The sequence below is a fragment of the Nymphaea colorata genome, chromosome 10 (assembly GCF_008831285.2).
Source record: "Nymphaea colorata isolate Beijing-Zhang1983 chromosome 10, ASM883128v2, whole genome shotgun sequence".
Taxonomy (NCBI): Eukaryota; Viridiplantae; Streptophyta; class Magnoliopsida; order Nymphaeales; family Nymphaeaceae; genus Nymphaea; species Nymphaea colorata.
In genome coordinates, this window is record NC_045147.1 from 12,024,692 (window position 1) to 12,048,189 (window position 23,498).

Here is a 23,498-nt window from a genome sequence, read left to right on the forward strand (position 1 = left end):
TATTTTATCCCGTAACCGAGAAATGAATTGCTCTTGTGATGTGATCCTAGCATGACAGACTTAGTCGCCTCCTACCATTACTTTTGAATTTTGTTTTATTTTGTTCACTTTTTGCATGACTTTCGCTTTCTTGCCTTTTTTTTCGCGTGATTTCTGGGTAAGGGTTACAGTCTTTGGTCCCACGATGCTTTGTTGATAGAAGGCTTGCTACGTCCCAAGTTGAAGGCTTGCTATACAGTTTGAATTGGAATTTTTATAACTTGCCATATAGTTTTACAATTATCCTTGTACTTTTATGTTTGTGGTTGTTTTCCGGTGAATTTCTACGGTTTCTGTCAATAACGTGCTATGGAAGAGTGGTTAACCTTTTAGAGGTGTGTGCGAGTTTTATTGGTGTCAATGAATTTGTAAGCAATTTGACTGACATAGGTTTGGTTTTTCTGTGTTTTCACAGGTTGCATTTTAGAAGTCTCTGCTGGTTGTGTTATTCTGAATCTCTGATGGAGACATATAGATGTGGATGCTAATTTGGTGTGCAGTTCTTGTGGAGATGGGCTGTTTGGAAACTTGGTTTAACCATTGAAATGGACTTGGTTCCAGGAGATCAGTGGCCAAAAACGGACTGGGTTGGCTTTGTCAAGCGTTTGTGACTTCTGTTTAGGCGCTGATTGTTTATGCTATTACTTTTAAAATGAACACAACAATGGCTACTATGGGCACCATTCATTCTGTTTTGCTTGTATGTTTGCAGTCATTGCTTGTATGTATAATGTATCACGAACTTGAAATTTTCCACTATGCGTCTATGCCCCTCAGATTGTTCTTGCTGAGATCTCGAACTTGATACAGTCATTGCTTGTATGTATAATGTATTCTAAAAATTGTTGACAATCTGAACATAATTAATGCCAGGTGGTTTTATATATCTTTTTGATGAAACTGTTAGCAGTAATACAATTGGTTTGATTCAGTAAACGAGTTAAACGAGTCGAGCTCTACTATTGGTTTAATTCTTAAACGTTAAACGAGTTAAACGAGTCAAGCTCGACTAAACGAGTTAAACGAGTTGAGCTCGACTATTAAACAATTAAACATTAAACGAGTTAAACGAGCCGAGCTCGAGCTCGACTATGTATAGTCGAGTTGAGTTCGAGCTCGTGTTAGGAACTCGACTCGAGTTCGAGTTCGAGTTCGAGCTCAAGTATTTTGAGCCGAGTCGAGCTCGAGCCGAGCTGGGCGAGCTCGAGCTCGACTCGGCTCGTGTGCAGCCCTAAGTAGATCAAAGACATTCCGGAACAGGAACCGTGTGCTCATTGCAACAGATTTTGATTTTTAGAACACGTTCATACAACACTTTAGTTTTTTAAATTTAGTGAGGTTGCAATTGATAACTTCAGATATAGATCTGAAGTTGCATAAAAAAGTGATCCCAAGTCGCATAAAATGTGATTTGAGAATGTCTTAATATTCTTACAAATCCATAGTGAAACAAATACAACCTTATCAAATACTGTGTTTTAAAAAAAAAATGCAGCATTCCTGCTATTAATCAATCGCTCCCTAAAATCTACAGTGTGTAGAGGGTCCTACATAGGATCAAATTTTAGATATCAGATCTGAAGCACTGATCGCGGATCACAGATCATGGTTCGGATATGATAAGGTGTATAACATTTGGATTTTGGTTCAGATAGTGAAAGATCCGGATTGCATGAGATCCGTTCTCAATTGACTCCGCAGGACGAGACAGAAAAGGAACCGAGGAGCAAGGAGCGGCGGACGCGTATAAGAGTGAAGACTAGGGTTTGCCGCCTTTGCTCCGGCCTCTCTCCCCTGCCGCCGCTTAGCCATCGCCTTCATCACTTCGTCGGCGGAGGAGGGGCGAGCTCGAGCCCTAGATTCTTTGACCCCCTTGCTCGCTATTTATCAGCCTCCAATGCCTGCCCTCAGGGTCTCGGATCCTTTCTTTTCTTCCGGCTCTTTGGAGATGAAGGAAGAGAAGAAGATGAAGAAGAAGGTGGAAGGTCTTCCCGAAACCGTAGCTCCGTTGGATATGGCGGATTTGGCGAAGAAGAAGAAGAAGAAGAACAAGGAGGAAGCTTTAGAACGTGAGGGCGGGGACTTGGAGACGAAGAAGAAAACGAAGAAGGAGAGCAAGAAGAGGAAGGTTGCTGAGGAGGACGACGACGGAGAGACGAGTACCGATCGGGGAGAGGATACGGTGGCTAGGAAGGAGCCGAAGAAGATGAAACTCGGAGAGAGGAGTTCCAGCGATGAGGAGAGCGAGGTGGTTGTGGACGGGGATGGAGAGGAGGATAACCCGAACGCAGTCTCGAATTTCCGCATCTCCTCTGCGTTGAGGGAGAGGCTCAAGTCCAAGGGAATTGAGTCGCTTTTCCCCATCCAGGCGATGACCTTCGATACCATATTTGACGGATCGGATTTGGTCGGTCGTGCCAAAACGGGGCAGGTAACGATCACTTCGTCTGTGATTCATTGTCCTCGGTTCACTTAGAGTTTCCGAGTTATTGTGTCATTGTCTGGCCGTTGATTTTTCTTTTAGATAATTTAAACACGGAGAAACAATATTAATGAATAATAAAAAGGAGGAATACCTCAACAAATGGGATTATGATCTTCTATTAATCCAGCTGAGTATATGTCATCTTGTCCTTTTTAAGGGGAAAACCTTAGCGTTTGTGTTGCCCATCTTGGAGTCTTTAATCAATGGGCAAAACAAGGCATCGAGGAAGACAGGGTATGGAAGATCGCCAAGCGTCTTGGTTCTTGCGCCGACAAGGGAGTTGGCGAAACAGGTAACCTTCAACGTGAATGCTTACATGTTTAGTTCTTTTGAGGTCTGACAGGGAACGTATTCCTTTTGAAGCATTTATGCATTTGCTTGTGAGCGCTGTCATAGATTAGCTTCTAGCTGTTAATAAATAGAAACGCTTTTTTGATACGGTATGCGTATTTTGTGCGTGAGCAAATCATAGTTGCACGCCTGGCTTGAAATAGATTCTTCAAGCGTGCCAATGTCCAGCAACCTTCCTGTGCTTGTGTTTAGGTGTGAATGCAATCCAATGCATCGTTCCGTGAAAAATAACTTTAATATCTGATTGCAGGCAGACATCACAGAAAACTGGTGTTCGCTTTTCTTCCTTAAACTGGCATGGTGAAGGTCATATGTGATTGTCTGTGTCTTTGCATATTAACATTTGCATCACGCATACGGACAGAATATTAAAGAACGATAGGTGTTCTATCTCTCTAACATTTGCATCACGCATACGGACAGAATATTAAATAACGATAGGTGTTCTATCTCTCTCTCTCTCTATATATACATACATATATATATCGCTTTCTATGTCAAACGCATGCGATATTAAAGAAAAGGTTTTCCCTTGAACTGGCATGATGAAGGTGACATGCTTATCCAGTGCACATAGTTTCTAGCGCATTGAAATGAAAGTGTTAGACAGGTTATTTGCATACAGGATCAAATGATTGTGCATGGTTACTGGGTCACCAGCGCTTTCCTCGTTTAACTCATCCTACTCTCGAGTCGTTTTATAATAGGTGTGTATTATGAGGGGTTTCTTGTTCTATCCAACTGATAAGCATAACTACGACAGAACATTTTTCATCTCTTATACCCTTTCTTTATTTTTGTCTACTTGTTGTGCTTGATCGTCTTTAGGTAATATTTCATTATCCTTGCTTTTCCTTGGAATCTGTAGAAGTCCTTCATACAAGCATGCAAAGTATGTGTTTCAGTCCATGCATGAGACCTCTGCAGGAAACACACGAATCCTTTGATTGTAGTGATATATGAATCCCATTATTAAGACCTTCTCGTTTTATAATCTGCGTACCTTGGTTTAGTCATACATGAATCCCGTCCTTGAGACTATGATGTGAATATTTTGGTTCAGTGATATATAAATCCCATTACTAATATCTTGTCGATGTGTACAGGTACATGCAGACTTTGAGTTTTATGGTCAGGCTATGGGTTTAATGTCTTGTTGCCTGTATGGAGGATCTCCTTACCACCCTCAAGAATTTGCACTTAAAAGAGGTGTTGACATAGTTGTTGGAACCCCTGGGCGCATGAAGGTACTTATCTTTCTAATTGTTATTATGTATTTGACGTTCAAATTCTTTTAAAAATGCAAGTTGGTTGCCTAACATGTTTTCTGCTTTCAATTTGTTGGTGTGTCAATATCATCTATGCCTGATACAGGATCACATTGAGAGACAAAATATTGACTTGAGATCACTAAAATTCCGAGTTCTTGATGAGGCTGATGAGATGTTGAACATGGGGTTTGTTGACGATGTGGAAAACATTCTTGGTAAGTGGTTATTTGCTGGTATTCTTTCTGTTAATTCATCAGAGAAATTCTTTGCAGCATGTCTATGTTTTCATGAGAATGTAATGGTTGCTTCTAGTTATCAACGTGTGTTCCATTTTTTGATACCATCGCGCATTCCTGTGACTTCCCAACTTTATATGTCTTCCATCTTTTTTAACAAGAATCAAACCCCATATTCATCTCAGCCATGTCAAGAACTTGTGATCAAACCCCATGTTCACCTGCATCTCATTTGATCTTCCAAACTTGATATGTCCTCCATTACAGGAAAGGTTGAAGATCTGAGCAAAGTACAAACCCTTCTTTTTAGTGCCACAATGCCTGACTGGGTGAAGAAGGTACTGTTTACTGTTGACCTTTTTATATGTCTATAGATGAGGAATTCTTTGGATATTGCATAGAATTTTGTCTTGTACTTTGAGCTATTATTGTCCTGTCTCTTCCTCTGATGGGTTGATGTGAATTTTGTGTTATAATAGATTGCTTCTAGATTTTTGAAACCAGACAAGCAGACAGCAGATCTTGTTGGTGATGATAAGATGAAGGCGAGTACAAATGTTCGTCACATAGTTCTCCCCTGCTTTCATTCTGCACGTCAACAAATTATTCCTGATATTATACGCTGTTATAGCAGGTAAGTTTTTAAGAGTATTTTCTGCCAAGGTGTATCATTTTGGGATTCCTATGTTTTATTATTTGGTTGGTTCTGATGCAGTGGAGGGCGTACTATTGTCTTCACTGAGACAAAGAATTCTGCGTCAGAGCTTGCTGGATTGTTACCTGGGGCGAGGGCTCTCCATGGTGATATACAACAAGCAACACGCGAAGTGAGCTTCCTTTTTTTTTGTATTCACATTATTGAATGCTTGCGCACAATTAAAAATAAGAGTTTTTTTTTTTTTAATTATCTCTTCTGGTGAATATTTTAGATATTGCTCTTTTATATTTTAGCTTTTTGGTTTTCTATTTTGTGTCAGTGGAAGACTAACTTGATTTTTTCTTTTTGTCTTTCAGGTTACACTTGCTGGATTCCGTTCAGGAAAATTCATGGTTCTTGTTGCAACAGATGTGGCAGCTAGGGGCTTGGACATCAATGATGTGCAGTTGATTGTTCAGGTATTCTTAGTTGTCTTTGCTAACGTAATTATTGGAAGTGCAATGGAAGTTGTCTTCCTTTTCTGTACTAAAAGCTGTCCATGTCGCAGTGTGAACCACCCCGTGATGTTGAAACTTATATTCATCGATCTGGACGGACTGGGAGAGCTGGTATGATCTACTGATGACCATTTTGGTTATAAAATTTTAATTTATTTGCAGCTGATGGGAAAACATGTTTCAGGGAATACTGGAGTTGCTGTGATGCTTTATGACCGAAAAAAATCTTATATGATCCCTCAAATAGAGAAAGTGGCTGGTGTGAACTTCGAGCGCATTTCTGCTCCACAGCCGGCTGATATTGCTAAGGCCTCCGGTTCGGCAGCTGCTGAAACAGTCTCCAACATCTCTGATAGGCATGCTTGTGTTAGAGTTGATGCTATTGATAAATAATTTTCTAATACGTTATAAATTTCTAATTGGAGTTTTTTTTGTCTTGTTAACCACAGTGTAATCCCAGTGTTTCAAGCAAACGCACAAGAGCTTTTGAATAGCAGTGGTCTTTCTGCTGTGGACATTGTTGCCAAAGCTTTGGCAAAGATAGCTGTAAGTCCTTTTATGAAGTTCAGACAAGATTGTATTATGTAGCATGCCTTTTACATGTTCCATATAGTGGGAGAGAGTAGATGAAGAAGGTCTTGCAGTTGTGTCGTCTGACTGTGTTGCACCATTTAGTTTTCACATTTCATTTCTCTCGACTCAGTGGATTGTCATTTACATGCACTACATCTATTATATTTCAGGGCTATACTGAAATAAAGAGCAGATCCTTGCTAACTTGCCAGGATAATTACGTGACCATGCTTCTTCAGGCTGGAAGAACCATGTACACCCATACGTACGTTTTTCTGTTTATCATATTATATAATACTCGTGAGTTGCTCTATGTTATGCAATCTAATGCCAAGTGTGACGTTTATAGTTATGCATACGGAATCTTGAGGCGGTTTTTGCCGGAAGAGAAGGTTATTGGGTTCAGAGGCCTCTCTCTCACTGCAGATGGTCAGGGCGCTGTATTTGACGTGCCGAAGGAAGACGTCGACTTGGTTTTAGCAGGTGCGTCCTCTTGATTTTTGAATTCAAATTGTCACCGAAACAAACTTTCATGATTAATGCTAAGAATCATTTGATCAATTTTGTTCTATGCGCAGGTCAGGAGAATGCGGATATGGTCTCCGTGGAGGTGCTGGATACTTTGCCACCTCTTGAAGATGCCGGCAGTAAAGGCCAAGGAAGAGGTGGAGATGGATGGCGAGGGAGAGGGCGGGACAGTTTTGGCGGCAGTGGCGGCGGCTTCTCCAATCGTAGCAATGGTGGTTTCTCCAGTCGTAGTGGTGGTGGTTTCTCTAGTCGTGGTGGAAGAGGTGGTGGTGGTTTCTCCAGCAGGAGTAACCGTGGGAGTGGTGGCTTTCAACGCCGGCCAGGAAGCGGTGGAGGCAGGGGTGGTTACGCCTCTCGCAGGTAGTTCACAGGTAGTTGAGATAAGCTTTGGAGCTTTCGGTGTTGAGATCTGGTTTAGTTTGCTGAGTGATAGGTAGGTTAGACCGCTATATAATTGCATGGAGGCAACTCCCGCGGCGATATGTGTAATGTGATGAGGTGTTACTGTCATCATTATTTTTATTTTTTTGGGCTTTCTTTTGGCAATATTGATTTTTTGGAGTAATTCATATCCAAGGCAAATTATGTCTAATTTTTGGTCACCCCTGATGGGATTTAGCTTTTTGCTAAAATAGCGCTGGGATACTTGTGTGGGCCTTTCTAAGAATGAGGCGTACTTGTGTCTTTTTGTAATAAGCTTTTTTTTCCATGTTATGAAGGCGGAACCGAAAGTTTGCAAATGGTGGTCTGCTGAAATTTTCCGACCTTTCCTCTGGGTCACTAGTCCCCCGTTTGATCACCGTTCCATATTTACCTTCAAAGATGAACTTGTTGTCGTAAACACCGGGTTTTTTGGTTCCTAAGCGATTGAAATTTGAGCTTCGAAGGCGTGTTTCTCAAAAGCGTGGTTGGCATCAATTAGACGTCGGTTATCGAAGTGGAATTTTTCTGGGCGTGTGCTTGATTCTTGAAAAATCGGATCTGGGTTTGGCTAGTGCAAGATCCAACATTTGCATGCAATTCGGTTGAAGCTTTCCCGAATGTCAATCTCAAACTGTTTTGGTATTTGCCCAATATGGTCGAATCGGAGCCGAATTATAAACTCAAATTTGTATCGGCATTGCAATTCGGTTGAATCTCTGTCGAACTTATTGAGAAATTGCACGTCAAATCCGTCCTCAAATAATCTTGATCTGATTTGCTGTTGGACTTGGGCCCATAGTTAATTCTCAGCCTTAGTTTTGGCAACCCTACTGTTCTGTGGGTCTCAGATTTTACACTAAGCTGAGCAAATTAAGGACGGCAGTGACTATCCGGAAAGGAGGGACAAAGATGAACCAATTACAGTCGCCGTTTTCTAGGCGATTTGGCTTTGAAATTCATTGGTAAACTTTTTTGAATAGAATTTTCACAACATATAAACTCCTTCGTAAGCAGCTAATCAAGAATTACTTTCTGGTTGAGTAGGAGGTTAATAATATATGTTTGGTTGAATTAAGATGTCGCGATCCCAATACTCATAGGAATCAAACTAATGATGGCGCTTTCTATACCATTATTTGTTCCATAATAAACTATGCTACATCCTTTGGGTTAATAACAGATAATGTTATTGCTGTTATGTTATTTCTGCTGTTTTCATAAAATCTTAGTAGCTGAAAATGATTAATTCATTTTAAGAGGTTTATGCAGTACAATTTTGTACATTATAAATGTCACTGGTCTTAAACCTGATTAGGGAGATCTTAAGCTTCATCGAGTCATTAATTTTCTTAGCATAAACATCACATTTGTACAATTTGTTTTGTGGAACATATTCAATAATGCACACCGTTTACGACAATTATTAACTACCAACATTTTTTCTTGTTGTCTACCCATGAACAGCATAGCAACTGTAGTAATTTTTAAGAGTTCCAATCCTTGGGCAGTTATTGTATTTACTGTTTCTACAAGGTAGCCCTTAGAGCTGATATTGTTTTTTCTAGTTTCAAGATAATTTTACATATGAAAAGGAAAATCTTTTTAACCAATGATGTTTCCTCGACTCATGTTTTTTTAGTCAGTCTTCTCGTAATTTCTTTTTTTTTTTTAGATATGATCTTGAAAGGTAGAGAAGGTGAGTGTACGTCATATGTGAAATGTTTGAAAAAGCAGTTTTAAACATAATAAAAGTCATGTTAGGAATATTTGAATAATTTTAGCGGTGATTTAAAATTTCTAAAAGCTAGACAATACCTATAAATATGTTGTGTGTCAAAAGATGTATTTATAAATTTCTCAAAAATTTTAAATGCGACGAATTTCTTTAAGAAAAGCTGTAAATGATACGTCTCAGCTTCACCGAGAGCCGCCCGCCCTTGTGTGGAGAAAAGTCGGCTTTGTAGGAAATTGGGTTGGGTGGTTTTGTTCTTGACGGCAAAACGGTGGACCTGAACAAATTTTTTGAGCAGAGAACACGCTCGCGGCTTCGTGGCCGAGACAGTCGGTTCACCATCTCCTTGGGGTGGGGGAGTCCTGAAGAATTGTCGTTAGAGTCTTCCTGCTTCTTCCGATCTGCTTCTTCAACTATGCAATCCCTCAACCCAGTCTTCGTAGAGGATTGGCTTGAAATATGCTGCCAGAACAGCAGTAGTCGCCTCTCAGTATCATCGCCAGCAGCGCCACCATCATCTGCTACAGAAATCATTCAAGCATGGTCCCAGATCAGAAATTGCCTTCAAGAGAAGAACTTTCAACCCCAGCATCTTCTCCCATTCCGAACGCTCGTGAGCTCTCGATTCTCACTTCGCGTGGCAGACTCGCAGGCCAGACTCCTCCTTTCCGCCCTTTCCTTCTCTTTCCCACCTGAATTAGCACCAGATTTCTGCTCTCTCATTCTAAGACTCCTCTACATCTGGGCGAGAAAATCCGTTCACGGTAATGTCTCTCTGCTTGAGTCTGCCGTCTCTTCTGCCTGTGATCTTTTTTGCCATTCTGGATATAAGGGGAAGTTTGTGGGAGAAGGGATTCTGTTTTTGGGTGCGGTATCTGCAGTACCCATATTGCCGGAGAGCTCGAGGAAGCTCTGCTTGGAGATGGTTCTGAAGCTGTTGGATGAACAAGGGAGTGGACATGTCGGGGGTACTACGGAGGTTTTAAGTGGAATTGGGTACTCTCTTTTTTCTTCCCAGATGTACGAATTTGATAAGATTATTAATTGGTTTCTTAATGTGTGGGATAGTTCGTGTGTTTTTTGTGCTTGTGTGTCTCACGGGCTCATGATTTTTCATCTAATGGAGTGGTTGGCTTCTCGTTGCATTTCGTCTGGTTTCTGGGAGAAGATTGAATTGTTACTGGCCCGAATGGGTGAGAAAACTCGTGGTGGAGACGATGGCGTGGTGCCATCTGGAGTCCAATTTACTTTGATCATGTCAGCGGGTGGAGTTCTGAGGGGCTTGAATAGGGGCAATGGAGGTAAGGATATTGTTAGTCGATTGAGAAAATCAGCAGACAATGTAATTGATACAATAATAAGCTGCATCATTGTTCAAAGCCTTGGGAGGAATCCAGCAGGAGAATTTGATTACTTTGATCATGGTAGCAGTTCCACTGTTCTTCGCTGTATTGCCTTGTGCTTGTGCCGTACGGGGCCGATATCATTTCGTGCAAACGTGCTAACATGCCTCGTGCTGGCGTTGTTGCATGAGGTTTTTCCTTTGATTTATTTCTACGGCCAAATTGTGACCAACTCTTCGGAGAGTTTGGCAGCGGTTGTTGCACACTTGGAGAGCATTCTGTTCAAAGAGGCAGGAACCTTGACGAGGATATTGTGCAATTTGTATGTTCTGGCAAATGAAGAACAAAAATCGCTAGTGGAGAATTGTATCTGGAACTACTGCGATAAAGTCTATTCCAAACAAAGGCGATTTGCATATACATTTGGAGAAAAGAGTGAATTGCTGAAAGGGTTGGAGAAGATTGGAGAATCTGCATTCCTTATGATTGTTATCTTTGCATCGACTGCGACAAAACACAAAGCTAGCACACAACCTACCGGTGAAATCCAGTTGGGCCTTTCATGGAGGACGCTTTCTGCCTTCTCATGCATAGAGTATTTCCGCAGGGTGAGGATTTCGGAATATGCTGAAACGGTCAGGCGCTCAGTATTGTGCATTAAGGATGACACATCTGCTTGTTCCTCTCTTGTTGAAATGCTGCCTTCGTATGCCGAAATTACCCGACAAGGTATTTTTGTCCAACACATCATGTCCTACTTAGAATGACTAACTGCTATTTGTGTCTACATTGTGAATGAAAATTTCCATCTAGTATCGGGCCAACCTATATGGTAAACCTTATTGGTGTCTGTTTTGTAGGTTGGAATATGAACTACGTTTGGTTTAAGGATGAGGTGCAGACTGCCCGTATTCTTTTCTATTTACGGGTTCTTCCACCATGTGCAGAGAAAATTCCCACAAGTTTGATTCAGAAAATCCTTGCACCTATGGTGTTTTTGTATCCTTAGTTACCATTTTGTTGTTAATTGCTTGTCTAACTTCAGAATTTTATCACCAGCAATACTCTGCTTTTATGCTTCTTAATGTTATTAAGATACATGCATCATCCTGAGGGGAAGGTGGCTAGAGCTTCACATTCACTATTTTTGGCTTTTATGTCTTCTGGAAAAGATGCCTTCGATGATCACAGAACCTTGTTGAAAGAGCAACTGGCTTTCTATTACATGCAAAGAGCATTAGAGGTAAGGAGTTAGTCAGGCTTTTGTGTATTTATTACATAACAGCACTAGATTGACATTCATATCCTCTGGAAATAGGGATATCCAGGGGTGACCCCTTTTGAGGGTATGGCATCTGGTGTCGTTACCTTGATCCGCAATCTCCCTGCTGGATGTCCAGGCATATTTTATTGCGTAAATAGCATCATTGAGAAAGCAAGGATTATGAGTCAGGGTAATGAACCAACTGAAAATCAGCAAGAGTGTTCAGAGCCTTGCAAGAAACTGCTAGAATTCCTGCCCCGACTTATTCTCCTGGTGGATATACAGGTAAATGCTTATGGACTTTTCTGCTTACACTTTTTTTTATTTTAAATTGTTATTGTGATTTTACTATATTTGTTAATTTGTCAAAATCATAATTTTATTATTTAAGAAGTCTCTTACATGTAGATGTTGCTTGAGCATCCCAAAAGGAAAAAAATCTGATAGACCAGGTGTAGACATCCCAAAAGCTCGTTACTTTTTCCTGTTGTGAATACTAACCATGCTTTTTCTTGAGTATGTGACATATACCTGCAGATCAATGTGCGCATATGCATATAAATATGGAGTTTCTTGTCCCTGTAGTTTATTTTATTGTTGTTTTTTTGTTAATTTCTATAATGGATGAGTTAGTTGGAGTTACGGGTCACTGGTCTTCAAAATTGACGATGCATCTAGTCATGTTCTTTTACTTGGGCTGGAAACAAGATAGCATCTTATTTTTCGAATTGGATGGCTACATGTTTAGTAAAACTGTATGGTTAAGAAGAGAGAGTTGAAATCTTATGTGCATATTAGGTTTTATAAAATCATCAACATCAATGGTATAACATAGCCATCTCATATTGAAAAAAAAAAGGATAGGGGTTGGGGGAGACTGTGTTGTCAAAGTATGACATCAAAGAGAAAAGTCTTATGTATTGAAGAAACAAAATATCAATATTTCGTACCTGGTATGTAAGAAACTTGAAAGAATGTAGGACATGCAATATCATGTGTCCGTTTTGTGAACTCCTGTATGCAGAAAATGTGAACCATCTCTATCGTTGAGCGGTGTTGGTGTCTAAAACTAAAAGTGTTGAAGGTTGGCACCTTCACCTTCTAGAAGCATGAAATTTGCAGAGTATAAAAGACTTCTATCTTGCATGTTAAATTAATCCATTTCACGGATCATCCTAACTGATTATATTTTTCCTTTTGTTATATATTTTCATATATATAGATCAGGGAGACAACCAATATGCCATATGCCAGATATGTCAGGCTGTAGGATTGCAAAAACCAGTTTAACAAGGGGCCCTATTTAGTGAGGCTTTTCATTATGTAACTGCAAAGTACCGATGGCCTAGTTATTCCAAGAAATCAGTTACCACATTGTCTCGTAACTCATGTTTTTTTTTGCCATGAAAATTCATAGGGCTTTGGCTTTCCTGATTTTACTGTGAAATAATTCCACAGCAAGGAATTGCACAATTATAAAATTTGAGAAGTTTAAGCCCTTCAAATGGTTGATTTTTCGGCCCTACATGTTGGACCTTTTACCTAATTTATGCACCTACCGGTACTTTTTGTGTTTGACTTATTATTTACACAGGTACTACCGGGGTTATTGAAGCTCTTGGCGCAGCTCATTGTACATTTAAGGGGACATCCCTTGACCATAGTACTCGATGGTATTTACGCTCTTGTGGCAGAATCTGATGATGTTACAAGAAAGCCCCTTTTGGTTTCGTGGGTGCACTCAGTTACTTATCTCTCTTCTCAAGCTGGAAAAAATAACAGCAGTAATAGCCACACAAATATTTTGGTGGGCAAGGGCCTAGATGTTGGAGATGGTTCTTCACAAACTGCAGGCATTTCTCCCCCAAACAAGACGTGGGGGAGTTATTTCTTTCCTGGTTCCAGACTCTAGAATACTGACACTAGCTGATGGTGGACTATAAATACTTTTGGTTGCAAAAATTTTAGCTGGTATACAGTATACACCTGCATTAAACATGAGATTGGGCAATAGGGCTAAGTCAAGTTAATTATTGTCATCAGCAAAAGGGGTCAGGCCCATCCATCTGGATACTACCTTTCTGGATAAGTTTGTTTTGCCTCAAACAACACGCTTGAGAGTCTTAACTCTTAAGCTTGCTGATTAGTAGAGCAATCTACTTCCTAGGCAATGGGCTACACAGCTTTAGGATGTTGTCTGTGTTATTAATGTATATGATTAGCTGTAGAGCTGCAGCAGAATTAAATATTTGAAGATGGTTATGCATCGCAGCAACTTGTGTAGCAAAATTTTATTTTATGCTGACAAGAAGAACCACTTGTTAGATACCATCAAAATATTTGGCCAAAGCAACTGAGCATTGACATGAAAATGACATAGAGAAGCTCATCCAATAACAATTCTCACGAGCAGCAGAGAATATGAGAGTCTCAAATTGTTCTTCGGGTCAGAGATTTACAGGAATTGGTCACTTTGGTGACAAATGAGCAGAAGGGCTGATACAAATTGCAGTCGTCTTCTGAATTCAGAGGGTAGTTGCACTCAGAGAGCTGAAATCCTTGTTGCAATAAGGGGAGAAGCCAAATAGCAATTAAACCTGCCAATCTGCCTTCAGAATTCTTGCGGGCCATATACCTCCCATAGCAAATACTTCATCTACTTTCTTGTCTAGGCGCATGAGCTGGTGGAATCAGCATTTTGAGCAATCCATGGGTGCTCGAGAATTTTTTGTAGTGATAGCCGCTTTGAAGAGTCCTTGACCAAGAGCTGCACAAGGAATTCTAAAATGAGCACAAAAAAATCATGCAAGTGATTTTGCTCTACAAATTAAGTCTGTTTTTGTCATGCATGTAAGTGATTTTTCCGTGCAAATTAAGTCTGTGTTTGTGGATAGACTCACGCGACTGATAAGGTCCTTGGCTTCTGCAGATATTGCTGGGGTGGAAGGGAAGCTAAGATCAACCCTCAGAATCCTGCAAAACAATGTCTTCACTCAAGTCAAGATTTGCAAACCTACTTCCTTGGGGAGCGGGTTAAGAGACTTAACCTCCTGAAGGTATCCGACTGGCTTTCAGCTTCGAAAGGTGGTACACCGTACAGGAATTCATAGCAGAGTATGCCCAAACACCAATTATCAACAGTGTGATCATGTAATCTGTTTTCCACCATTTCCGGTGGTAGATAATCCAGAGTCCCGCACATGGTTTGCCGTTTTGTTTTGGAGTGAACGGACCAACCAAAATCAGCGATTTTCAGCTGACCCTGTCAACAATACGTTATCGCTATTAAGGCATAAAAAACTGGAATGTCCAAGCCGCATCCCACAAATATTATGTTACTGTATTCCCAATCTTACAAACAAGCGTGATTCGCTTGTTTCAATTACACTGAATTTATGTACTGAGCGCTTCCTGCAATGTTATTGTTCTTGGACTTTTTTGTTCATGGTCATGTGGACAACGCGGTGCATTATGTGGTGTTTAAAAGAAACCCAATAGGCATAAAGTTTTCAATCGTCTAGTTTCATACACCATAAAGTTGGTTTGTGGGTAAGGAGAGGATTTGTTACCTGCAAGTCAACCAGTATGTTTTCCGGTTTGATGTCACGATGAGTTACATGCTTCTCATGGCAGTACGCCAACGCTTGCGCAAGGCATGATACGTACTGCACCCACAAAATCCTAATCTGCGTAAGAGTGAAAGATGAATCAAGAAGCAATGCACAGGGCTTAACAATCTGAAGCAACCGTACAGTGGCAGCCCGCTTCTCCGGTAGGTATCGTACTCTCTGCAACTCCTTGTAAAGCTCACCTCTAGCGGCATATTCAAGAATCAAGAATATACGTTCCTGAACGCGTGAACAATAACAGAATGAGAGGAAAAAAAAAAACTGGTCAATTTGGTGTGAGGAATTTTTGTTTTCCATCCAGGACCATCAAAAAGAGGAGGTCTGCACTGACCTCGTCGTGGAAATACCCAAACAACCGCAGAATATTCGGGTGGCGAAGAAGGCTCTGTATCTCAATCTCTCGTCTTAATTGGTGTTCGAGCTGGTGTTTCCGAAGCTGTGCCTTGAAGATAACCTTGAGCGCAACAACATATTTGCTCTGCAAGCATGCCCATCAGTTTTTTTCTCAGTTGGAACGAGAAGATCGACTTCAAGATTGGCGGAAAAAGAAAAGGGGTCGGCGTACCTTCCGCTCTCTGGCGAGATAGACATTGCCGAATTTCCCTCTACCGAGGGGTTTCCCGATCTCAAAATCCTGAAGGCACCACGGTTTCACAGCTTGCTTGCTCCTTGGATCCTGCACTCGGATCGCCGATGAAAACCAAAGATCGTGTGGAAACTAATACATTAGAATGGGAGGCTACTCACTGGTACATTGCCTTTGTGACTTGCCATTAGGAGGAGATGACGAGAGCGCCAAAGCAACTAGCAGAACTGCACGCAAAGGAGAACAAGGAGCAGTTTTTCGCTTCAGGAGGAGATTGGCATCGCCAAGTGAATCCAGTTTCAGAGAAAATAAACGGGAGAAGAGCGACAAAATGAAAAATTCATTACCAGAAAATGGGGTCACCAAGTCTACAGCGAGAGAGAGAGAGAGAGCTGCAACGCCCATTAGGACGCCGCCAGGCAGTTTTTTGAAATTTGAATGGTAACGTCGTCTCAAAGAAGCCGCCGTGACCCGCACCAGATCCGAGTCGGTGATTGATATCCAAAATTAAATCCAGTGTGTTTTGGAAGACTGATGGAGTTGGGCCAAGGCATTAGAGGTCCGGGTTGCTGGGCCCGAAGCCAAATCAAGTACCCATATTCCGAAACGGTACTTGTCGTGCTGAGAACTGAAACCGGTTCGCAGTGACGAGTTCAAAGCAAGGACCATGTTTCCTTCGGGTCCGCTTTACTAAGAAAACCGATCTTCTGATTCCGATCGGGCGATCGGATGACCCAATACTTGGTCACGTGAATAAAAGTCTGGACCTCTAAGAAGTGTATTCAAGGCCATAAGCACAGGAAGATATGGCATCAGGAGAGGGAGAGGATGATTTTTGATATTTTGAAAATAAATGACATATTTCATTCAACACACGACTCTTTGAGAATTTAGACTAAAAGCTAAGTGGTGATATGTTGAAAGTGAGAAGTTCAGCAGTACTTTGTGAATCCCTCAAAAATTGAGTGGGTCTTTTTGAAAATTCAAAGAAACCCGTAAAGAACAGTTTTAGAAAACAATGTTGAGGAAAATCTCGTCTAAACTTTCTCGTACCAATAGAGTTTCAACTTTTACGTTTATTTGATAAAAGGTGAGCTTCTGTTAGGACCAAGACCCGGCATGGACCTCTGCCAGATGTCGATCCTCTCCCAAGATCTCTCGGAGGAGCCGTCGAACAAAACCAAAAACAAATTATTTACAATTTCAAAACCTGGTCGGACAGGACCCTGTCGCAAAATCCCCTAGGTAGTGTATCACAACCCGTGAGACTTACTCTCCACTACAAAGAATGAGTTTGAAGGTTGTACAAAGCGCGAACGATACAAATGAAGCTCTCAATCCTCACTCACAAACCAAACAACCAAACCATCCTGTCATACATGCCTAATGAACGTGCAAACCACACTCAGTCCCAATTGGTAGGCTGCTACCCCCGTGGTCATGTCCTCAGCTCTTGAGCCCTAAAGGTACCGTTGGTCAAGACAACGGCCGTAGCCAGGCTAAAAGCAAAGCATGTACTAAAACACCCAATCCACGTAACTATAGGGGGTTGAGAAGATCACTGGCCAAGGCTAAACTTGGCTAAATCCGCAAGATGGCCCAGAGGTGAAAACCCGACCTCGGATATTGCAGCAACAGGCAATGAAGAGGCTCGGCCCTCCTGGCCAAAAAAGAGGTAAACTCCCGCCGCAGATGGCTATTGCTCACAGGTTGAGATCTACCTTGAGAAGCGCCTTGCCGCTATGGAGGAGGTGAAGTTGGCGCCAACTCCCTTGTGAAGATGTCGCCCACTTAGATGCACTCCTTGCAAGGCTTCCTAGAAGAGGTGGTCCAACTTAGATGGGAGGTAGGCTAGGTCGAGTAGGTCTGACTTGGGTTAGGTCGGATTGTTGTGGACTGAACCCGGTGAAGTGGGTTCGGGTGAGGTTAAGTTGGTGGGGTCGGTTAAGGTCTAAGAGGTGGGCTAGGTCTCGGTCAAGTTGTTGCCCGATTTGAACCCACGTACTTGGACAGCTGGTCGACCAGATTCATGTGCAGCTCCTTACCTTTTTAGTCACGCCTTAGATGGAGGACATGTGGAGGGCCAAGGTTAATCACGTGAGAAGCTGGCTAGGCAAGATGGACACCTTCTGGAATTAGCGATAGAGGAAGAAGAAAGCTTGCGACGGCTAGGGTTTGCAAATGAATTCCATGCCCCCTAAGCTTGTACGAAGGACTAAAACACCAAATGATAAAGACCTAAAATTAAATAGTATTCAAATAATGCAGGGGTATTTTGGAGACTTCATCGAATCACCAGAAACCCAATTCGTTGCCGGAATGGGTGTCGCTTTCATCGATTGGCCACGCCGGTGCAATTGGCCCTAGTTCTCCAAGGTTGGTCTGCAGACAGTCCTGTTTCCGTCAATGTTTCGTCAGTCAAGTGATATCCAATCTTCACGAAATCCGATGATGTCGTAGACGAGGAGAAGACAAATCCAACGGTACCAAGAACTCCTTCAGACTCCCGACAGATCACCGGAGAACGGTCATTGATCTGACAGGTCTGCAGTTAGTCATGGCAGAACGGCGACGACGATATAGTCCTATTTCATCGCAGATTTGGACCCAAATGGATTCCGATCTTAATAAAATTTGAACAGATGATAGCTGACCTCATGACAGCGGATGATGTTCTGTTTCTCCATGATTTGACAGACCAAATGAACATAAAACGCTATCAAGTTTGGGTATGCTGTAGAGGACATCGAGACGATACCAACGGTATATGGTTCGTCCTCTAACTCCCGGTAGATCTTTAGATATGGCTGTTTGAACAAGCGGATGTTTCTAGAATTCTGTCTGCATGCGCGAGACCGAGAACGAGTTTTCTCCCGTGAACGACCCAAGGCAAAATACCGAGAAGATCTCGGATCTTCCTCGTTTTTGGGTTTTTTTGAAGGTCGACACTGCTTGAATGGTGAACCAATCTTCACAGCCTTCCCTATTGACGATTCGGCCTCTAAACCTCCGTGTGATTGAGGAGGAGTGCACCAAGATCCTCGTAGCTTGCTGGTTGGGGATTGCAAAACGTGAGATGAGGAAGACAAGGAGCTGCCCGTGAGCTTCACTTTGAGATCTTTCGCCCGTAGCTCCTTCGGCCATGGGGAGAAGGGAGTTTCGAAGAGAGAAAAAGTTGAGAAAGAGAAGGCCGTAAGGTTAAAGAAGAACACAACCAACCGTTGCCGATAATGGGGGTTGGAAGAATCCTCCGGCCGTCACCGAGAAGACGATCAAGATGGGGGGAGAGGAGAAGGAGAAGTCCCACGCGGGGGGAGATTGAGAAAGTCACGAACTCAATTCTTCATTATCGAAAAGCATTTCAAAAACCCTAATTACAAAGCTTATATACATCAAGTGTCTCGGTTCTAACTCTAACTCGAGATAAATCAAAAGCAAATACGAGTCTAAGTGTCTCAAACCGAGACAGTACAAAAGTAACTAGATCCAAAAACTAAATGCAAATGGGCGCATGGATCCAAACTCATTTTGCCCGCTCCAAACTAGATCCAAAAACTAAATGCAAATGGGCGCATGGATCCAAACTCATTTTGCCCGCTCCAATGTGTCCCGGACTTGTAGGTCCGAGTATAACTTGCCTAGGTCCGCCCTAGGCTGCTTCGTAGCTTGGTTGAGGTCTTGACGCTCTGCTTTGGTCTGGCCTAAACCGAGTCCTGGTCTACTGCCCTGATCCTTGTCTATCTCAGAACTCGGTCCAATCCATGCTTCACTCTGTTCGACCTTAGCTGCTCCACCCACTCCGCCCACTGTAGCCATGTAAGTAATGCCCAAAGGGTTTACAAGTGTCGAACCCTGAACTATGCCAAGGTTAACCTCACAAGATAAAGAGGGTGTAGGCTTGTCAGGTGGTAACCGATGTGCCCAGCTATACCCTACGCCGCTAGTTAGGTTTGTGCAAGGACCCTCGGCCATGCTGCTGGTTGGCCTCAGAGGTGTCAAATTTAGGCACGTATCAGATCCACCCTCTTTACATCGAGCTTGACCCCAAGCTCATGTCAACTCGTTTCCTAGGGTGACATGAACTCGTACTTCCTAAGATTCCACATAAAAGTATTGGGGTTCTGGTCCATAATCTCGGGGTAACAATTCCAAGAAGATCTGGTGGTACTGCAACACTTGGTTAGGACCCTTTGGGTAAGACTGTAAGGTGGCCTTGGCTAGCTGTCCTCTAACCAAGGCTCGACTGCCCTGTACCTGCCACGGTTTGGGCATAGTCCCTAGGTATCTTCCCGAGTAGTGACCCTGGTTGGTCTAAACGTTGCTCGGTCTGGTTGGGGCATGTCTTCTTCGGCTAGCCCTCAACATAGGTCAGCCATAGGTGTTTGCTTCTTGTACCTCCAAAATGGTCCGTCCGTTGTTGTTGCAGACCCACATTTCCACACCCACCCACGCTTCATCTGCGCTTCTCTCTCTTGGTTCACTCATCGAAGATGGCATGGGAGAGAGTCTGGACCCATAGAGAGTCTGATGGTCCTTTGAGCTCCAACGCATAGCCTTGTAGGACCGGGTCATTAGATTTCTTTCAGGGCGTTGGAAGTATGCTGTCCATCCTAGTGCCCATCTCTTCATGTTTGACAGTCATGCTTTTGCTTGGGTAGCTTCGACTAAGTTCTCGAGCTGCCCTTTCTTATAGCCTCATTCTCAACGAATTGTATTTTGGGGCATAACCACCCTCCTTAGGAAATAGCTTATCCTGACGTAGGGTCACAGGGAGCGGTATCGATTCATGCCCCATGCTGTCACCACCCTCCTTGGAATGAGCTGTATCATGTGGGGTGAAAGCTTGTGGCGGCAAGGTCTTTGCCACTACTGATGGTTTGCTGCCCATTGTAAAATCTGTGGTGGTGTTAAGGGACAATTCTTTGTCCACTAGAACTTGCTCGCTCCCGGTCAATTCCTGCCATTCGAGTCCCATGTAGACTCGGTTATACCCTTTCACGTTTTCATACCCGCTAAGTGAATCAGCTAGTGCTTTTTCATTTTGAAGGGTTTAGTAAGAACTAAAATTCTCTTGGCTTTAGGCCTTTGGATTTTTACTTTAAGAATTCGGATCCCCTTTTTAAATCTCTTAGCCGACTGGATTGAGATAGTATTCTTCGAAGCTCGTTGGTCCTCTTTGGGCTGTATGACTGTTTGATTGGATTCGCAAACCTTGTGAGTTTGCTCCGAGACCGGTTGTTGTGCAGGGCCCATATTATTTGGTGCTATCTCACTAATGTCCGACTCTTCATATTTCCTTCCTTCTATCATCATGTTGATTTTTTCGATGATCTTTTGCACCATTTCGTCCCAAGTAGGGGGTCTAGGGCTTTGGACATTCCGTCCATCATGCTCTTCTTTCTTGGCGGCCTTTTGTGTCGGGATTGTTTCCAACACAAAATATTGGTTCAATGATCCCAATTGGATAGCTTCTCTCGGGTAGATTTGTAGATATTTCTCTGATAGGATTTCGAATCCGACAACACTAATTTTGTCAAAACGGGTCACGTTCGTGACCTCAATATTGCGGGTCACCTTGTCCACTTCAATTTCGCAATGATAGTCCATAATGCTCGGGTGGTGTAGGATGACGTTACATCGAGCATGTTGCCCCACTAAGAAACGGACACGCCTCAGACGTTGGTGCCATTCTGCTCTAGGGACCAACAAGGTCTTTTCCATGAACTTGCCATGTCTATAGGTGCTGAAAACCAGATCTACTTCTGATTCTCTAAGGTGCGCACATGTGTCCGCCATCTACTCTATCTAAGTAAAGTGTTGAACAACTGCTGCTGCGGAAGAAAACACTGAAAACTACTGAAATAAACTAACTATGCTGACACAAAATCACGTCTGCTCTGCTCAAATCTGTCAAAGAGAATACCAAGGTGCTGCGATTTTTGAACTAGTAGCAGGGGTTTTCTGGAAAACTGGTCTTGCTTATAAAATCGATAACTTTCTAACCAGAACTCCAAAAATTATGAAATTTGGTGGTAAAATACTAGACACAATAGGGATTCCAACGCCACCAATTTCAGCATCTAACTCTGCTCCAGTGCTACACTCGTTCTTATGAAAGTCACGCCTGGACAGGTTCTGTCCAGTCTGCTGCCTATGTAAATTTGCACAGGAAGTTCTCCAGTGATAGGGGGTTCACTCAAAAACTCATAACTTTTGATCCGTAACTCCAAAAATTCTGAAATTTAAAATGAAGATTTCTGACTCAAGGGCGCTTCCAATGAGCCTATGCTCGACCTTTTTTGACGTCAGAGCTGACAACACCGGCCGTCGGAATCTAGTGAAGGTTCTGTTTTTACAAAAACTGTATTCCGCAGGCCGAAGATGTATAAACTTAACTTTTGCTTGTCCAAACGAACTCCTTTTTGCACCAAATTTGAACAGAGTATGTCCGTGATAATTCTGAACGCGTCAGTGTAGGATCCGTCTTCAGATCGCTAGGAAATCAACATATTCAACTGTTTGACCAGGTCAAGCTGTTACCGCTTATCGAAATTCCACACTTCAGAATTTAGCAAAGTCCCTTCGCCATGCTAATCTACTGAATTTCACTTAAACCCCTTTAACTCTTTGGCACATCTACAGAGTTAACTATGCAAGTTACTGAAAACTATCACTAGGTGAAAGCTGAATTTCAAGAATTTCTGAAGTCACTAAAAATCTATCTGAACTTCAATTCTTGCTGCACCCAAGACTACTATGGCTAAAAAAAAAACACTGAAAAACTGCTCCTACTGCTGCGGTCACTAGTTGCAATCTGCCCAAGTGCATCTAAGGGAGGTGGAACATGTCCACCTGTCACCGCACCCACCTGGCACCTCGGTGGCTAACTCTCGCTCTCAGCCGGGCCCAAAAGTGGGGCCTAAACTGTTGTGTCCGCCTGACGCCTCGACAGCGCACCTCGAGCTCAAGCACCTTAGTGTTGTGCGGCGTGCACAACCACAGTCTAGACTGTTTTTCAGGCAGTCAAAAATTGACGCACAGAAATTCCAAATTGAGGAATTTCGCCCCCAAAATTAGTCAGCACAAAGTTGGGATAGTTATCTAACTATCCTCAAAATTTCAGTTCGTTTTGACCACGAGAAGTCTTCAAACCAACACAATCTACCTAGCAGACTATCACCCGGACAGGTTCTGTCCGCTCAGGCTATCAGTCCGGTGTAGGGACAAAATTCCAAGTTTTCGGAAGAATCTCGCCTGGTTCCCTAGAAGACTTTTAAATCACATATAATTACGAAGTTCTCCACCAATTTTCAGATGATTCCGAGCTTGTTTGCCCTACAAAATCGGCCGTGCACGACTGCTGGCTGCTACAATGCATAAAACAACAACTACTATACTACCGCAAGAACACAAAATCTGCTATACTCCAAAACTGAAACTGAAAATGCACAAATTGAAAACTGACGGTTGAATCCTCGAGTTGCTCTGATACTAATTGTTAGATTGGTATCAGTTGGTCCAAGGTGGTTGCACCACAGAAATCTGACTAACTACAAACTGAAAACTGCAACTTGTACTAACACCGAAAGTACCAAAATCTGAAAACTGTCACAAACTTTACGACTGTACTCCGATATCGCTCTGATATCAATTGTTAGGACCAAGACTCGGCGTCGTCCAAGAACTCTGCCAGATGTCGATCCTCTCTCAAGATATTTCGGAGGTGCCATCGAACAAAACCAAAAACAAATTATTTACAATTTCAAAACCCGGCCGGACAGGACCCCGACGCAAAATCCCCTAAGTAGCGGTACAAGTCTGGTGTATCCCAACCCGTGAGGTTTACTCCCTACAACAAAGAATGAGTTTGAAGGTTGTACAAA

General features: G+C 42.5%; 3 protein-coding genes across 3 annotated transcripts; 2 read left to right on the forward strand and 1 right to left on the reverse strand.

Moving 5' to 3' along the window:
* Window positions 1-1,791: 1,791 nt before the first annotated feature.
* Window positions 1,792-7,378, forward strand: LOC116263172 (DEAD-box ATP-dependent RNA helicase 7). The gene is made up of 14 exons (XM_031642794.2): window positions 1,792-2,470; window positions 2,682-2,816; window positions 3,982-4,122; window positions 4,250-4,361; window positions 4,650-4,720; window positions 4,862-5,016; window positions 5,098-5,209; window positions 5,397-5,498; window positions 5,588-5,648; window positions 5,722-5,893; window positions 5,987-6,083; window positions 6,281-6,375; window positions 6,460-6,593; window positions 6,689-7,378. Exons 1-14 carry the CDS (start codon window positions 1,937-1,939, stop codon window positions 7,000-7,002), a joined length of 2,235 nt encoding a protein of 744 aa, XP_031498654.1. The 5' UTR covers window positions 1,792-1,936; the 3' UTR covers window positions 7,003-7,378.
* Window positions 7,379-8,993: 1,615 nt separating this feature from the next.
* Window positions 8,994-14,845, forward strand: LOC116262355 (uncharacterized). The gene is made up of 6 exons (XM_031641652.2): window positions 8,994-10,865; window positions 10,997-11,135; window positions 11,232-11,379; window positions 11,455-11,685; window positions 12,995-14,250; window positions 14,330-14,845. The coding sequence occupies exons 1-5, from the start codon at window positions 9,209-9,211 to the stop codon at window positions 13,310-13,312; spliced, it is 2,493 nt and encodes an 830-aa protein (XP_031497512.1). The 5' UTR covers window positions 8,994-9,208; the 3' UTR covers window positions 13,313-14,250; window positions 14,330-14,845.
* LOC116262356 (serine/threonine-protein kinase Aurora-2-like) lies at window positions 13,773-16,050 on the reverse strand. The gene is made up of 9 exons (XM_031641655.2): window positions 15,963-16,050; window positions 15,777-15,842; window positions 15,595-15,705; window positions 15,361-15,507; window positions 15,153-15,248; window positions 14,970-15,065; window positions 14,448-14,662; window positions 14,301-14,373; window positions 13,773-14,167 (listed from the first exon to the last, which is right to left on the reverse strand). Exons 2-9 carry the CDS (start codon window positions 15,801-15,803, stop codon window positions 14,069-14,071), a joined length of 864 nt encoding a protein of 287 aa, XP_031497515.1. The 5' UTR covers window positions 15,804-15,842; window positions 15,963-16,050; the 3' UTR covers window positions 13,773-14,068.
* Between the last annotated feature and the right edge of the window lie 7,448 nt (window positions 16,051-23,498).

Excerpts from the sequence above, each read along its gene's own strand:
- LOC116263172 (XM_031642794.2), top strand. The coding sequence starts at position 1,937 with ATGCCTGCCCTCAGGGTCTCGGATCCTTTCTTTTCTTCCGGCTCTTTG. Across the intron at positions 2,817-3,981 it reads CAAGGGAGTTGGCGAAACAG|GTACATGCAGACTTTGAGTT; the intron begins GTAACCTTCAAC and ends CGATGTGTACAG. Across the intron at positions 4,362-4,649 it reads CGATGTGGAAAACATTCTTG|GAAAGGTTGAAGATCTGAGC; the intron begins GTAAGTGGTTAT and ends CCTCCATTACAG.
- LOC116262355 (XM_031641652.2), top strand. The coding sequence starts at position 9,209 with ATGCAATCCCTCAACCCAGTCTTCGTAGAGGATTGGCTTGAAATATGC. Across the intron at positions 10,866-10,996 it reads TGCCGAAATTACCCGACAAG|GTTGGAATATGAACTACGTT; the intron begins GTATTTTTGTCC and ends TCTGTTTTGTAG. Across the intron at positions 11,686-12,994 it reads TTCTCCTGGTGGATATACAG|GTACTACCGGGGTTATTGAA; the intron begins GTAAATGCTTAT and ends TTATTTACACAG.
- LOC116262356 (XM_031641655.2), bottom strand. The coding sequence starts at position 15,803 with ATGGCAAGTCACAAAGGCAATGTACCA. Across the intron at positions 15,066-15,152 it reads CGGAGAAGCGGGCTGCCACT|TACGTATCATGCCTTGCGCA; the intron begins GTACGGTTGCTT and ends TTGTGGGTGCAG. Across the intron at positions 14,374-14,447 it reads CAGTCGGATACCTTCAGGAG|GATTCTGAGGGTTGATCTTA; the intron begins GTTAAGTCTCTT and ends ATTGTTTTGCAG.